At 45.3% G+C, this 16,043-nt stretch overlaps 1 protein-coding gene across 6 annotated transcripts in view; it reads right to left on the bottom strand.

Annotated features, from left to right (window-relative positions):
- SUSD4 (sushi domain containing 4) overlaps positions 1 to 16,043 on the bottom strand; it is a 98,830-nt gene that overhangs the window by 26,335 nt on the left and 56,452 nt on the right. For 3 of the 6 annotated variants that reach the window (XR_012490903.2, XM_019756373.3, XM_074316960.2), the window contains 2 exons: positions 4,655 to 4,828; positions 526 to 714 (listed from right to left, as the gene is read on the bottom strand). Coding sequence is in view for 4 of the 6 variants with exons in the window: in XM_019756373.3 (XP_019611932.3) it covers positions 526 to 714; positions 4,655 to 4,828 (363 nt within the window). In the remaining 2 variants the exon portion in view is untranslated. The remainder of the gene's footprint in view (positions 1 to 525; positions 715 to 4,654; positions 4,829 to 16,043) is intronic. The other 3 variants (XR_012490902.2, XM_074316957.2, XM_074316959.2) reach the window with 1 other exon arrangement.

Raw genomic sequence — 16,043 nt, 5'->3', positions numbered from 1 at the left:
GATTATTAGTAAACCGCACTCTAAAATACTCACACATACTTAACAAACACAGGGAGGAAAGAGCTCTTGGTTTCAGGCTTCTGAGTGTGTGCTTGCAGCAAAACTATTTACAGCTAAGCCATAAAAATGCATGGAAATAGGAAGAAACACTGACACAACAGTAAAACGAAGGGTGAGATTAACGATGCCATAATACAATCTGTTTTCATTTGGTGCAGAGAAAATTAATTTTTGAAGACATTTCATTTAACTTTGCAATATTTTCCCGTTTAACCTCTGATGCTTGAAACTTTTCTCTTTTATCCCTTACACTTAAGGAAGAGGGAAGCACGTTTTATGTCTGGTTGTAAGTATGGCTTCACGGCAGACGACCAGGCTTGCGGCCTCTGCTCGGGATGGAGGCAAGCAATGTGTCTTCAGGGAACAAAAGTTACTGCCAACCATAATTCTCAGCTCTTCACCTTCTATTGAAACATCCACTTTAATAACCCAAAATTCACCTTCCAAAAGAATAAGATGTGTTACCTTCCAGAGCAAGGCATCGGGGCGGGCTGGACGACCAGATAAGGTTGTGTAAGCACTCGAGATATTCTGACCCCTCGAGTTTAAACCCGGGGAAGCAGTGATAGGAGATCACGGTTCCCACTGGGAAGGAGGTCTGGAACTCGGAGATGTTTACGTAGCCATTGGAAAAGGCCGGTGGTCTCAGGCAGCCTGTGACGGGGGAAAGAAAAAGGGAAAAGTCTTACTCGGTGATCTCTCTACACCTGATAGATGAACACAGCCCTGGACCTCTCTTAGATTCCCCCATAAAAACCAGGAATGAGCACCTGGGTCTTCCGTGTTTAGACTCCTTATCAGCTCACCCATTCTATTTGTAACATGGATATTTGATTTTATAGTTGCAAATGGCACTAGAGGGTCAGAGGGTGTAGGTGGGGATAGGGACACCCCTAGCCAGTGATTTCAGCCCTGACTGCACGTTAGAATCACCTGAGGGACTTTTTAAAGACACTAATGCTGGGCCCCATGCCCAGGGATGGTGGACAGCTGGGCACCCCTATCTTTTTTAAAGCTCCTCAAGTAATCCTAATGTGCCATCAGAGTTGAGGTGCCCCAGAGGAGAGATACACCCCAACTGTTTCAAAGATGGTTAGTGGGGCCTTGAGAAGTTTATGATGCAAACTCGGTTCCACTGTCACAGAATATGGAACCGATGCCAGCCTACACAATGAGATTACACTTTAGAAAATCCAGTCGTGTTTTATGTGAAATAGGTAAGGAACCCTGTGGTGCAGTGGTTCTCAAACTTGAGAACGACCCGCAGAGTGGGCCTGTTAGAACACAGACTGCTGGGCCCGGCCCTGAGACTTCCGGTTCAGTGGGTGTGCGTGGGCCGAAGCACGTGCATCGCTAAGGGTTCCAGGCGGTGGAGACGCTGCCGCTGGAAGTGTGGGGGCCAGGCTCTGAGAACCCCTGCTGCAGTGGGTGTGTGCACGGAATTCCGGGTGCGCCCCGAGTGGAAGTGAGACCTGGAGCCCATGTTCTTCCTTCTGTGAGACAGTAGCTGCCTTTGGTCTGGAAGCCTGTGCAGCACAGGGAAATGTTCCCAGTGGCACAGAATCCCGTTTGGTGTGGCAGCCACTGTGCTGATGGACCATCTTTCTGGCTTCAGCAATTTCACTGGAGGATATAATGACCCCACAGAGCTGGCGCTCTTCCCGGGGGGAACTGATTGTGTGTGAAGTAAATCATGTATGATGAAAAATACCCAGTTTCCCTTCCAATCATCAAGGACAAGCGACATCAGATGACTGAACTGACATTGTTAGATACCGTGTTTCTCCCAAAAATAAGACCTAGCTGGACCATCAGCACTAATGCGTCTTTTGGAGCAAAAGTTAATATAAGACCCGATCTTATTTTAATATAGTATAAGACCGGGTCTTATATAATATAATAATATAATAATAATATAATATAATATAATATAATATAATATAATATAATATAATATAATATAATATAATATAATACCGGGAATATAATATAATACCGGGTCTTATATTAATTTTTGCTCCAAAGACGCATTAGACCTGATGGTCTGGCTAGGTCTTATATTTGGGGAAACATGGTTTTACACTAAAACTCAAAGAGCTTGGTGGTTAGCAAATTGCTTCAGATAGCACCCGTATGAGGTCTGTGCATCGGAGAGAGACGAGGGTGAGGCAAGGGAGGCCCCCTCAGGTGCAGAATTTAGGGAGGCACTCATGCTGGGGTGCAAGTGCTGACCCTGGAGACACAGCAGACCAGCGCCCGGAACTGCCCAACACGCAGGATGGACCATATCCGAAATGCGTGATGCTCAGCCCTCCTTTTAGGCTGTCCCCATGGCTTTAAATGATCATTTCTGCCTGAGCTGAAAACTGACAATGTTCATGGCAAAAGTGAAATGTGGGTGCGGGGGAGGTTAGGAATCAGGGACAAACAGAAACAGTAACTGAGAAAAAAAGATAAGCAAATTAACATTTGAACAAGTGAATGTATTAGAACCTCTGCATAGCTCCAAGGAGTTGGCACAAATGACCCTGTCTGTACCTCCTCCGGAGAAGACGTGGTTCTAAGCTACCCACCTGGATAAACTGGTTTCGCCCTAAATAAAAACTAACTCTGACCCACAGCGAGCAGGAGACCATCAGGACGCTGGACTCCAAAACACAAAGCTCCCACGGAAAAAAAATGGCTTTGGAACAGCCCCTTTCCCCCCCTCCCCAAAAGGAGATGGAAGGGATAATAACTCATGCAGTTAATCAGAGAAGAAAAGATATCTCCTCACTCTTGGTGGGAGATAGCCTGTTCTAAATATAACAGTAGAAAACTGGCTTCAACTCAATAGTTCAATGTGATTTCTATTTGCACTTCTAGATAATAGAGAGAAGGCTCCTCAGGCTTTGGCTCCTGGATCTATAGGTGCTAATAAAAGTTACAGAATGAAATGTCACTCTAAGGGCCAATTATATTTCTCCTGGGGGCTGAGAGGTGTCAGGCTGCCTCAGGCAACCATGATTCCTCACTGCTCATGCTGTGCCCCGGGGGGCAGCAGAAGGAAGGTGGAACATCCAAGGGGTACAGGGGGTGGAGAGCAGGGCACAGACCGGGGCACCCCCTCTGTGGGGACAAAGGAGGAAGGAAGGTGGGCTGTGGTTCGTATAGCTGTTTGAAAAAGCATGCCTCGCCTCTCAAGCGCAGCTGAGCAGCCCTTTTGTTGTTCCAGAACTATAGAAGCTGTATTTTGGCTGAGATTTGAGTAAAGGAGTGATGGAGGGCAGAGGCAAGAGAGGCCACACAGAGCAAGGGGAAAGCCTCTGTCTGAACGCCTGACAATGACACCCCGAAATGGATATACCATCACAGGGGGTATTTAAAAAAAAAATCACTGGGGCAAATAAGAGTGCCTAAAGAAGCATACTGCATTTAAATGACATAAAGGGAAATAGAAAGGGTGGGAGAACAAAAGGACAAGTGGAAAATATGAAAGCAAGAAGTGGCTGGAGTCTGAGGTAATTTTCTTGGCCATTACTCAGGGCCGCGGGACTGGAACGAATTAGTGGTTAATAAAGTTCATTTGAATAAATAGCCCAACCTAAGAGCCAGCTGCTGAGTTCATGGATAGTCTCTGAAAGTATAAATGAATCACGTGTCTCCTTTAAAAAATGTAATATAAAACACGCTAAATACCACAGGAAATTTCGGGAGAGAAATGCAGGATGGTCCGGGCTGCCTCCCTCCCCCTAATCTGAAGCCTTTGTTTCTTCAAGGGGCCATGACTCACATAAGCTCTCACATAAGGAAATGATTTATTTCCAACTATGGGGCATGAAAAGTAATATCAGAGTCTGCCAGTTATGATTTCTAAGCACAAAGTTAACATTCGTCTCAACTTGAATGTGCTGGTGTTTTGGTGCAAATAATATTGCTCTCCCTCTCTCTCGAATTTTAAATTATGCATTGGCTTCTTGGTCCTTTGGTCCAAGTTACATGTCAAAAACTAAAATTAGAATTAATATGAACCCGAGGGTTTAGTTTCACAAACAGGGCCCTGTACATGGGCCCGGGCTAATTAAAAAGAAAAAAATGCAAGAGGATAAATATTCACCATGTGGTTTGGATGAAATTTGAATTTGATTATTTTTCTGTTCCTTGTGCGTTATGAAAAGGGAGACCGTTATTAAGAGAAAATAGCCTCTGTAAGATTGGCTCGAAATATATTCTCAGCACTAGTGAAATAAAATGCTCTGTTGTTTTCACTAAATATGCACTGGTTTATCACTGTGTTCACAGCGCAGTTACAAGTGTCCTGATTCTTAAAATACTTGTGGTTTCTTAAAGGAGAGGTGCCACACGCTCAAGAATAAGGTAGTCCCCACATATACTTGGAAGCTGGGTGTGTGGAGCTGGAGAAAACTCGGGAACGATGTGAAGGTCCTAAGAACAGAGCGTGGTGATTACAGTGACGCTCCTGCTGGGCCACGTGGGTGGGGTGGGCGGCTTTGTGTTCCTCTCTGTCACCTCTCTTATTCTAGTAGAGAAACACACACCTGCTCTACAACCCAGTCTGAGAGAACGTCCGAGAACCACAGCTTCCGTCACGTACCTTGACAGATAGGCAGATTGTCCCACGTTCCGTCATCACGACACAACGAAACCAAGTTGTACAGGTCGGGGTAACGGATCTTGAATCCCTCCTGACACGTGACGATCAGCTTATCTCCGTGTCTATAGGTCTTGTTGTGAATCTCAGCATCTTCAATTTGAGGGAGGCGACAAACTGCAATCATGGAAAAAGGACACATTATTGTTGGAATTTAGAACGGTTGTGGTGTGTGGCTTCACAAAAAGCTCCGATTTTCAGGCCTGGCCTCGACCTACACAGATATCTGATAAATGGCTCCTTGTTTCTCACTAGGGTCAGGTCCCAGTGACAAACAGCAGAACCTGCGACACAGAGAACTAGGAAGAGGTGGCTCAGGACTGAGTCACAGATGGAACTTTGTTTCTTGCTTGTGACACTTCACACTGTAGGTTGAGCTTACGGACGACTTGGGAAATAAGCGACGAAAGACAAGAGTTGGGGATTCACACGAACTGTCTATCTGGTTCCCCCCTTTGCTGTTTGTAGACAGTACAGTCTGTCTGGTGGTCCCGCAAAGTTGCTGCCTGTGGGGTGAGGGCTTGGGCCTGATAAAAAAACATGCTTTGCAGAACAGCAGTGGAGGCTGAGCTGTGGCTGCACGTGCTATTAGCATTCCCCATCCACCTGATCTGTTTTAAAAAAAGATAGTAGAGAGAGCTGCACATAGTACCACTGCCAACCGTGCAAAGGGCCAGCAACCTACACGGAATAAGAGCAGAATGCATGTGGATGGGAAAAGACGTCAGACTGGGAGAGAGGAGGGGGGTGCTAGAGGAGGTTTGCGAAGATAAAGCAAGATGAATCAATTACAACTATCTGCTTCTAACTCTCTCTGCAGCCATTGTACCATACAGGCCTCTCCATTCCGTGCTGCCAAGTTGAGACCTGCTCCCTCCACCTCCTCCCACCCTGAACACTGCCCAACTAATCCCATCCAAGTCACACTGGTCACAATGGGTCTCTCTGCATCCCTTATGGGCACATCTCTGTGTAAGGTCTCTGATTTTCCATGGCTATGTGCTCGTATGCTTGAGCTATTTATTTCTACTTTTCGAGTCAGACAGGCCCTGACTCACAGGTGTGTTATGGACCAAGTCTGTGGCTTCTTAATTTTTGGAAACAAGGCAAAAATCCAACAATAGCACTTTGACAATCATAGAAACTTCCTCCAGAAATTTCTCAATGCTCTAAGAGATTGTGGGTTTCTCAGCCACTCCCCAGGGCCTATGGAATCCACGATAGGGTTCAATTAGTATTAACAGGAACCTCGACCATCAAGTTCCTCTGGGCTTTGAACTGTCAGCTCTGTGGCACTGAGCCCTGGGGACACCGATGCAGGGGGGAGAGTGGGGAAAGAGCAGTGGCTGGCTCTGGTGGCTGGGAACTCGGGTAGCTTTAAAAAGAGCACATCCTAGGAGCTTTGAAATGGGGTTGGGGCTGGGTTTACCAGGACAATGGGAAATCTGACAACAACAAACTAGAAAACGGCGTGTTAGTGATGGGAACGCCTCAGGCAAAAGAGGACATCCCTGGCAGAGGAGCGCCCTGGCAGCTGGGAGCCAAGGTGTGGTGGCCATGAGGTGTCTCCTATGGGCCATCAGAAGACAAATGCTGGCGAGCCCAGCTCTGCCTTATCTTAGCCCTCAGTACGATGATACCATTAGCCTGAGAGCGAGGTCTGTGTCACCTCTTCCTCTGATGTTCCCTCCAGGCCTCCAGACCTTTGCACACACCTGGCAAAGAAGAAATGGTGAGGGGAGCCATGTGGACCTCTGCCCAAGAAACTCTGAGCACACGCCCCCCGCCAAGAGGCCGATTAACAGTCTTTCGGGGCAGCTCTGGCAGGTGCGCCTCCCCTGCGGGAACCATCATCACTGCTCCTTTTGCCGATGGATTTCAGCAGAGAGAGTCTTGGCTGGAGAACTGTGTTCTGGTTTCGCAGTTTTACCTTTCATGTTGGTGTTTCAGGCTGTTGAAAGGGGTTTTCTAACTGTTCATGGTCAACGAATAGTTTTCCTACTAGAATACCTGAGTTCTCCCAAATCAAACCCAGAATACTTCTGACTAGAGTCACAAGATAACTGACAACTCTGCACACCACTGCTGCCCTCTTCTTAATGGAAAATGTAAATTTTTTTCAATATCACTATGCAGAAATTATTCACAGCAAATAAAAACACATTTATCAAATCATCCATCTGTGAAAGCTTGGCTGTGAATAGATCCTATGGCAGTAATTTATATGAATAAACAACCATTTTCATGATTGATTTAAAACTGATGCAAGAATTAACCAGTATACTCAGGAGGTGGCCAGCTATAGGTAGTAAATTCAATGGACAGAAGTGTCCATTTGGACACTGGGGACACATGGACCAAGACAGCATCCAAGCCTGTTTCCAAGGATGGTTTTTCTGCATAGCGGTCTATAATACAGAATGCTTTGAACTGCTCATTAGAACTCCAAGTTTCCATAAATAGGAGTTGGGGACGACTGCAGAGCATATGACATAAGGTTCAAAGGGAAGGCACAGCCTCCCAAATCCCAGTAATTATGTACTCGAGTCAAAGAAGGGTCACCGTAGGGAGTGACGCAGGACCAATTTATGTGTGTGGAACCACCCATCCACTGGGAACTCAGAAGTTGGAGTTTCAACTTCACCAAGGAAGAGAGACCTAGGTATAAGGACAGACCCAAAATAGACCAGCTCTCACAGAGCCTAAAACTAAACCTTGACAAGGGAAAAGATCATCCAGAAGCTTTCCAATCTTTTTAACCACTTGTCTGGCACCTAATTCCCCCTCTGAATGAGTGCAAAGTAGGAAGATGTCAGCAGTGGTAGTAACTACAGAAGTGGTAGTAACTACAGCAGTGGTAGTAACTATTTCTATGGACAGAGAGAAACCAGGATCTTGAGTATCTGAAAACAATTGTGTAATCTTCATCAATGCTAAAATTTAAAATAGAAACAACACAATTTTCTATTGCACAAATGCATCTGGTAGGCAGGAAGAATTTTTAAGAACCACTTCAAAAATATTGTTACCAAAAGACCATGAAAAAAAAGGTCTTTTGGTAACAAGATCTGATTCTGTCATGTAGAATCAGATCGACAATCAAAACTTATGTAGATAGGACATAAATGGGCACTTTGGGAGTGTAACTAAGAATATCAAAGGCTTCCATTCCAGAAATCACTTTTCACCAGCCTAAGACTGTCATTATTTTTGTATCCTGTAAAAATGGAGATTTTGTATAATGAATAAATAAAAGGGGGGGTAAAAAGCCCTAAGGCAGTATTACACGTTTATATCTAACTACAAATTAATTGATCCGATTAGTGAGCAGAGAGCAGAGTCCTAAAGGAAGGAGCAGGAATAAGAAAAGAACTTTTTTTTTTAAACTTACTTGTATATTTATATTAAAAATTTGTAGGATTTTTTTAGATTACAAAAGAAGTACTTATAGAAACAAAAAGTAACCATTATGAAGTATAGTACACAAAAATTCAATGATGTCCACATTGCCATGCCTCAGAAATGTCTACTGTTAATATTTTGGTGTATATTATTCCATGTTCTTTCCCCAGTCATTTGCTGTGTGTGTGTGTGTGTGTGTGTGTGTGTGTGTGTGTGTGTTGCAGCATACGCATGGGAAATTTGTGTGTGTATATACAAAATAAAATTAAACTACATATATAGTTTTCCTCTTCATAATTTATCAAGAATTAGGAAAAGAAATTTTAAAGAATATGCGCCATGTGTTAGATTTGCTTTTCTTTAAAATGTTACTTATATGTGAAAATGATTCGGATTCCTTAAAAATGTCAACGTTTGACATCAGTCTTCCCCAAACAGTGTTCCCAGGAACATGAGTACATGATACACACTCAGAGATTCACAATTCATATTAGCGTATTAATCTATGCTCTGAACGTCATGCTATAAAGAATGGACTTTGTTCAAGTCACCATTTGTAGAGCTTATTTATTCATCCATCCATTCTTCCATTCATTCAGTGAACTGAACACTTACTGTAGGCCTAGTACGGTCCAGGGAGTAGGGAAAAAGTCAGAGTAAGTCAAGATTCTTACTCTGCTGTCACTTGCAGGGTGGGAGACTGCTGGCAAATACATGAGCTAGAAAATAACAGGATCTGATCACTGCTATGACAAACACAAAACGTGACAAAGACGGACTCATGTGATAAGGACGGAGGCAGCGATTCCTCTAACTTGGGTAAACAGGAAAGAGCGCCTTTGAGGAAATGACAGTCACTAAGCTGAGACCTAATAACAAGGAAGGACTCAATGTGAGTGAATGTGGAGAAGAGAATTCCAGGCAGAGGAACAGCTCTTGCAAAGGCCAGGAGGAAAGCTGAGTGTCCTTACAGACACAAAAGAAGACTGGTGTGTTGGAATATCGTGAGCAAGAGGGAGATGGAAAGTCCAGATCGTGTAGGGCATTGTAGATTAGGGATTTGGGTTTTATTTTAGTGTAATGAGAAGCTATGGAGCTTTCCAGGCACGAACCGTGACACCGTCTGACTTATATCCTAAAGGGTGCAGCAAAGGATTAACCCTGTCCAAAGAGAGGTTTGGCCTTGGCCCTCACCTCTAAGCCCTAGGAGTGTTCTACTGAGATGAGTGTTGATCTTTGTTTATCTGGAGCCTTTGGGCCACACCAGACTGTCTATGGTACGCTGACAATGTGATATAGGCTGGGAGGTGGGGCTTGGTCCATACAGTATCAGCTCCATTTTTGGAGGGATGGGAGACCAAGGTCAGCCACACAAGTAGTCAACCATCTCTACAGGACCAAGCCCCAATAAAAATTCTGGACACCAAGCCTCAGGTGAGCTTCTCTGGTTGTCAATACTCCATGTGTATTGTCACACATTGCCGCTGGGAGAAAGGGACGCTGTCCATACAGCTCCACTGGGAGAGGACAACTGCAAGTTCATGACTATTAGTGCTGAATACAGGCACATCCTATAACACAGCAATTCCACGCTTAGGTATAGATCCAACAGAAGGGCATGTCTATGTTCACCAAAAGGCATGTTTGTGCATGTTCAGAGTAGCACTATTTCTAAAAACCCCAATTGGAAAAAGACCTAAATTCCCATTAACATCAAAATGTTCAAATTATAGTCTATTCAGGTACTAGAACACTATATGACAAACTACAGCTATGTGCAATAATATGCACGAATTTCACAAACATAAAGTCAAAGACATCCAACATAAAATAATACTCCATAATCCCATGTCCATAAACTCAAAAATAAGGCAAAGGTAAATTAAACTTAAAATAGTACCATGTTTAGGAATACATACTTCTGGGCTAAGCAATTACCGTGGGAAGTTATCTCCGGGACTCAGGGAAGGGGTTACCCCTGAGAGGAAGGGAGGAGGCTCCTGGGGTGCCAGCAATGCTCTAAATCATTACCTGGAAAGTGGTGTTTGCTTTGTGATAATTCACTGGACTGTGTGGTTTTGTGTACTTTTCTATGTACGGGTTATATTTTATGAATTTTAAAAAGATTAAAACAATACTAATAACAACAACAAAATTAATCCAAGTGATCTTTTTCAACTCAACTGAGGGCCTCTGGGCCTGGCAAGTAGAGAGTGATTCTCAGCATTTGGGGAAATACATGGCCAAACGTATTGGGGTGGCATTTAAATTTCCAACAGCATAAAACCTTGATTATTTTCCAGAAAATTCTCTGAAGGCAATTTGGCCTCTTATGTAGATACACAGGTTGTTGGAGAAACTGGGTTTTGTTCAGAGAGTTTTGCCCTAGAAGACAAATCTATCTGATTTCTTGTTTTGCTCTTGATAAACAGAGTTTTAAGTATTTTATCTTGAAAGGTATTTTGAGGTCTCTTTCTGCCTTTTGGAAAGTAGCTCTCACTTTGGATAATAAGGAAGTGACAGAAAGCATGAGGTTACCAGAGCTGAGCTCACAAGAAAAATAAAAGAGGGCAGTTCAAATGCCATTCTCGTGGGCTGATGACTTACCGAGGGTCCACCCTCCATGTTGATATTTTACTTGTCGAGTGACTATGGCAAGTATCTCAAGGTGTGCTCTAAGACCTGCCAGCAGGAGGCTCTCCCAGAGGTGCCTGCTAAATTCCGATTCCTAGTACATACAGACCTCTAAGAGTAGGCCTGGAAATGTGCATTTCTAACATGCCGCTCAGGCAAGTCCCATGAAGTCAAACGTTGAGAACTACTGCTTGATGGATAGGCAAGGCGACTGACTGGATTGGAGAGAGCAGTCCAAATGCAGAGGCTGGCTCAGATGTTCCAAGCACAGCAACCCCTTAGTAGCTGTGTCAGATGACTCTAATAAAGGACCGAATCTAATCTGTGTGGGCTGGGAGGCAGCTATGCACCCAAGGCCTCGTGCACCCACAGGCCCAGCGTGGGTGGGAGTACCTGTGCATGAGTAACGGGACCCTCACGACGCTGACTGGGAGCGACGCCAGCCCCGAACCGCTCAAGACTGGCATGAAGGAAGGTGCATTTCATCTGCAATGGGTTTGGAAGGACACCCATGGGGTGGCCCTGCATTTTTCATAAGCAGCCAACGTAATTTTGGGTAGTTTCCATTGCGAGCTTGTGAACAAATGCTTTCTGGGGAATTGGCACGATCGGCGTGGTGTTTGAGGTTGCTAACCGTCATAGTTTGGCCTTTCTACATGACCTGATACGGATCTGTACACGCGGTGATGCTGTCTTTTTGCATTTGCCTACCGGTTCTGTGACTTCAAGCAACTCCCTACCTCCATGGCCCCTGCCCAGAAAGGGTGAAATCTCAGCGCTCATGTGACATGGGAGATGACATGAGGCAGCTGGTAAAAGCTGCTATGATTTGGATTTTCCCTCTGCACATACAGAGGGGGCTTGCGAACCCTTGTCTGTGGTGGCCCAGCTGTCACCTTGCCACAATGATAACTGATCATTTCTGTCACTTATCTTTGCTGCCTCTGGCCCCATCTGACTTGACCTTATTTCCCCTGGATTTTCGTGTTTCCTTTCAAGTCATGACCACATTTAAGTTAATCTGTTTAAGAACAAAAAACAAACTCACACTGAAGCCACAATGGAGAGAAAGGAGGGAAGCAGTGATTTCTGTTACAAGAAGCGTAAATAAGAAATGACCGTGGTTCTGGAGACAGGGAGGGGCATCCCTCTCCTCCCTCCCATCTTAGAAGATGGAAAATGAGAAGAGAATAAATATCTTGGGGGAAGACATGCAAATACTTGCCCTAGTGGGCGCGGACTGCTGTTTCTGATAACCCATGTCTAAGGCAAAAAGAAAGAAATTTTAGATGATAGAAAATGCACACAAGAAGAAAGGGATTCTAAATAAAACATTTTTAAAGCGCCCATGTGTTTTGGTGAAGTCTCTAGAGCTGGGAGACAACTCACCTTCATATAGGAGTAACTATAAAAAATGAGTATGAATTTCCTGCTTTTGAAAAATGCCTGCACCCCACACTTTCAATGAATAAAGGAGCTACTTGCCATCTTTGCTGCCAGCTTTAGCTCCTGAGTCAAGTTGAATCTTTTAATTAAAAATTTAAAATGTAATAACAATACTTAAACTCACATTGCACCTTTTCCCTCAGGAAGCTCAAAGAAACTTCTTCACACCAAATTATTCATCTTTTACAGCAATCCTGGGCAGGTGTATGGGCCTCAAAATATTTTAGTAAGTACTTAAAAATAATGGTTGCTGAATGAATTAATTTTATTTCCCTGCTGCACTCTGCAAGGAACTGGGCACAGAAGGGTTAAGCGTGGCGACATTGTAAGCTGGGGCAAAGGCAGGGACAGCTCACCTGTGCAATAGGCGACCTTTATCCCCAACCAGACAATGAGGGAAACTGAGACAAAAAGTGCAGGCAGCAGGAGTAATTGAAATTCCCTTGTGCGCTTTTAGACAAACCTATGTTTGAGCTCCCACTGCCCAGAACAACTAAAATTGAATCTCTTGGAGAAAGTTCCAGGCACTATTACTTCTAAAAGTTCCCCAGGTGGTTCTGGAATGCAGCCTGGGTCGTGTGCCACCACGTAACAGAAAGAGCACGGCACTGCCAGTCAGAATGTGGGCCATGATCCCCATTTATTTGCCATGGGACTTGTGGAAGTCACTTAAACTCTAGAGGCTTTAGTTTCTTCCTTGTAAAATGACAACACTGACATTCTCTCATGCTAAGAATTAATGATCTCCCAGGAGCTCTGTTTAACACTGGAGGAAACCATGCTCTCTTTCTCCTTGTAAAGCAATATCGGGCCATCTCTGCATGAGTGGGTCTCAAACTGTCTTTTTGTGGAAGAGTCAGTGGGAGTTAAAAAAAAAAAATGCCATCCTTGGCCTCATGCCTAACGTTCTAATGCAGGAGGTCTGATGTATATTTTTAACCTAGTTCTTTCTGCAGGTAGGCCTTGCCACACATTTTGGGAACCAGAACCCTGCATGAACAGGTTCTTACCTGTGTGAGCAAAATGCCTCCCCCTTGGGGTCTGGGACTGGGCCCATGATGATATGTGTCACCAGCTCCTGCTCCCTTTCCCTGCGAAAAATCATCTTTGGTCAGGTGAGATGAGCAGACGGCAGAGCACAGACCTGGAAGGGAATCCCACCTCTGCTACTGGCTACCTAAGAGCCCGCGGAAACTTTAGCCTCTCTGAGCTTTCACGTGCTCATCTGGGAAGTCATGGGATGGAATCTACTTTGTAGGGCTGCCATAGGAATTAGAGAAGATAATACATACAAAGCATGGTACCAAATACATATGAGAGACACCTCCTCAAAACACTACAGTCTTGCTGAGAATGGTAAACAGAAGCAACGTGGAGGCTGGGAGCAGGTTTGTGGGCTGGGGACAGGCAGGGTGCCACACGCAAAAGGAAGCTTTGGCTTCAGTGATGGGGGTGGGGGTAGGTTCTGGATGGAGGTCCAGGGATCGTCCTCCTTCTCCCAATGTCCTGTGGAAAACGCCACTGCACTGACAACACTGTTCGCTGTGGACAAAGCCATGATAAAATACGCACCAAGCCGATCAGAAGTGTGGAAAGAAAGAACCCTCATGTGCTTTCCTTGTGGGTGAGTGACTAAAAATGGCTGGAGCCAACCGCACTTGGAGCCCAAATGTGACAAACAACAGCCAAAGAAAAGGCCAGAAAAAATAAATCAGCAACTCCTAAAGGAGTTCAGTGTGAGTATTTGTGGACAAAGGCCGACCTGAGGGATGCAAATCTTAACCAGACCACCTGTCTAAAGGCGGTATCAGGTGAAGACAGGTAGACGGGTCCCGTCAGACCAACAGCCAAGTGACGAAAGAAGACAGGCCGGGAAGCAGCCACAGGAAACAGCTGCCAGGGTGCTAGGCGTCCCTTGTCTGTCTCACGTGGCAGAGCTGCCTGCTCAGGCGTGCAGGTGACAAATGGTAACATCCAATGTGTGGAGCTGATCAGTACACGCACCATGGCTGCAGCACGGCATTTGTACCCACTCACCCCTTTCAGATCGAGGGCTCTTTACCCCAGAAGCAGGAAAAGGCCAGATGAGGTGGTTCTTTGGGCAAAGCTCATGGGTTCCAACCATGGTTCCCTGCTCCCGGGCCACTCCCGTGCGGCTACAGGTCATACCAGGTGTCAAGCAAAGGACGACACTGGTGAGGTCATTCTCAGAGTGAGAAAAGCCGTCCCAAGGTGGGGGTCCTGACAAGGCAGTGCTTTTATGGGTATGTTACCCATGGGATTTACACAACCCTTTTATCTCCGACTTAGGCCTTCTTCTCCTCTCTAGCTCAAGAGGAATTGACAGCCAATTAGAGGAAGGAGTTCCTGAAAAAGACCCCTGCTCAGTCAGTTCATTCTCAAACCAGTGCGCTCTGTGGAGGAGGCACATGTAAGCCTGCAGGATGGCATTATGATGGCCTTGTTCAGAAAAGTGTCACCGTGGCCCTTAGCTGGTCTGGAATCTGCTCTGAACGCCTCGGGCTCACACAAGCTGTGTGTGACACCCATGTGACTCCAGCCTCACCAAAATCCTTTTTCTATTTGCTTAGCATGGACTGATCTGAAGTTTAGTTGGAAGAAGTGATCGATATGACCACTGACTCTTCGCAGAGCTGCTCAAGGCAGAAGGTGAGGAGAAAACAGAAAAGGTCTCCTGCACCTCGGAGAGAAGAGCTCTGTGAAAAAAGTGCTCCAAAATTAAGATCCCCACTGCAGGAAAGTGGAAGTCTGCAGCAGCTCTAATTTAGTCTTCCTCTCTCTCCACAAGCCCATGCTCCAGAAGAGGAAACTCGAAGAAGATAAGAAAACGTGTTTCTGCACGAGGAGCATGTTGTCTACACCCAAAGGTGCTCAGAGGACGCCCTGAATCCACCCAGAAGCTGAAGCTCCAGTTAGAAAGGCTTGACCTTTAAAAATATCCTGAACACCCTCTCAGCAATGAGACTCCTAAGGGAGGCAGGGCCTTGCTGCCATAGAACATTGTCAGAATCTGAGGAAGGCTCTCGCCCTACCCAGGAACTATGTGGCATTTAGTTCTCTTCGTAAAAAAAACAAAAACTTCTGTCTGGATAGTATAACCAATGCCAATAGACCTGAGATGTGTTCTGCATCCCGCCTATACCAAGGGATAGTGAAGGAAAAAAATCTTTCCATTAATATTGATAATAAATACATTTGGGCATGACCCGCCTGGTTCGTCTCTGCCCCTCCCATGTGATATTCGTTCATAATACAAATGGAGTCGCTTTGGGATATATTTTTTTTAATACTACTTCTTTATTGGTGTGAACTGTCATCTGAATCACCCCAATGCTGTCCCCACCCCTACTAAGGATTGCAGGCTGGGCCAGCATCTTTCCATGTCCTGATGTGACGTGTGCTAAGTGTTTGTAAAGGGAATTTATGTAAAGTCAATCTTATTTCACCTCTACCTTTTCTTATGAAACGTGGGAAAGGACTGTGTCCCAGGGAAAGTGTCCCTCCCCCCCAAAGACATAGTGAGTGGTTTAGGAAAGGAAGAGGCCCAGAGGGTGGCTGTCACTCTGGCCTTTAGTCACTTATACGTGAGCAGCCCTGTGCCCACGGGACATAGTCTCAGGCGTTTGCCAACTCCAGGCTCTCTTCTCCACCACGCTTAGCACCTCTCTTGCTCCCCGGACCATACACATTCTGACCCCGCTTAGGGATGTGCCAGCTCTACTCTTACAGACATCGCTGTGCATCACTAGGCTGGAGGCTTTGGGTGTCATGGAATGAATTCATTGTCTGTGTTATCAGTCCTGTACGTCCAAACTTCTACACATTGCAT

This window comes from Rhinolophus sinicus, chromosome 6 (assembly GCF_057876585.1).
Source record: "Rhinolophus sinicus isolate RSI-liver-muscle chromosome 6, RSI-T2T, whole genome shotgun sequence".
NCBI classification, from domain to species: domain Eukaryota; kingdom Metazoa; phylum Chordata; class Mammalia; order Chiroptera; family Rhinolophidae; genus Rhinolophus; species Rhinolophus sinicus.
The sequence above is the reverse complement of the archived record's forward strand: the minus strand, read 5'-3'. Positions and strand labels throughout refer to the sequence as shown.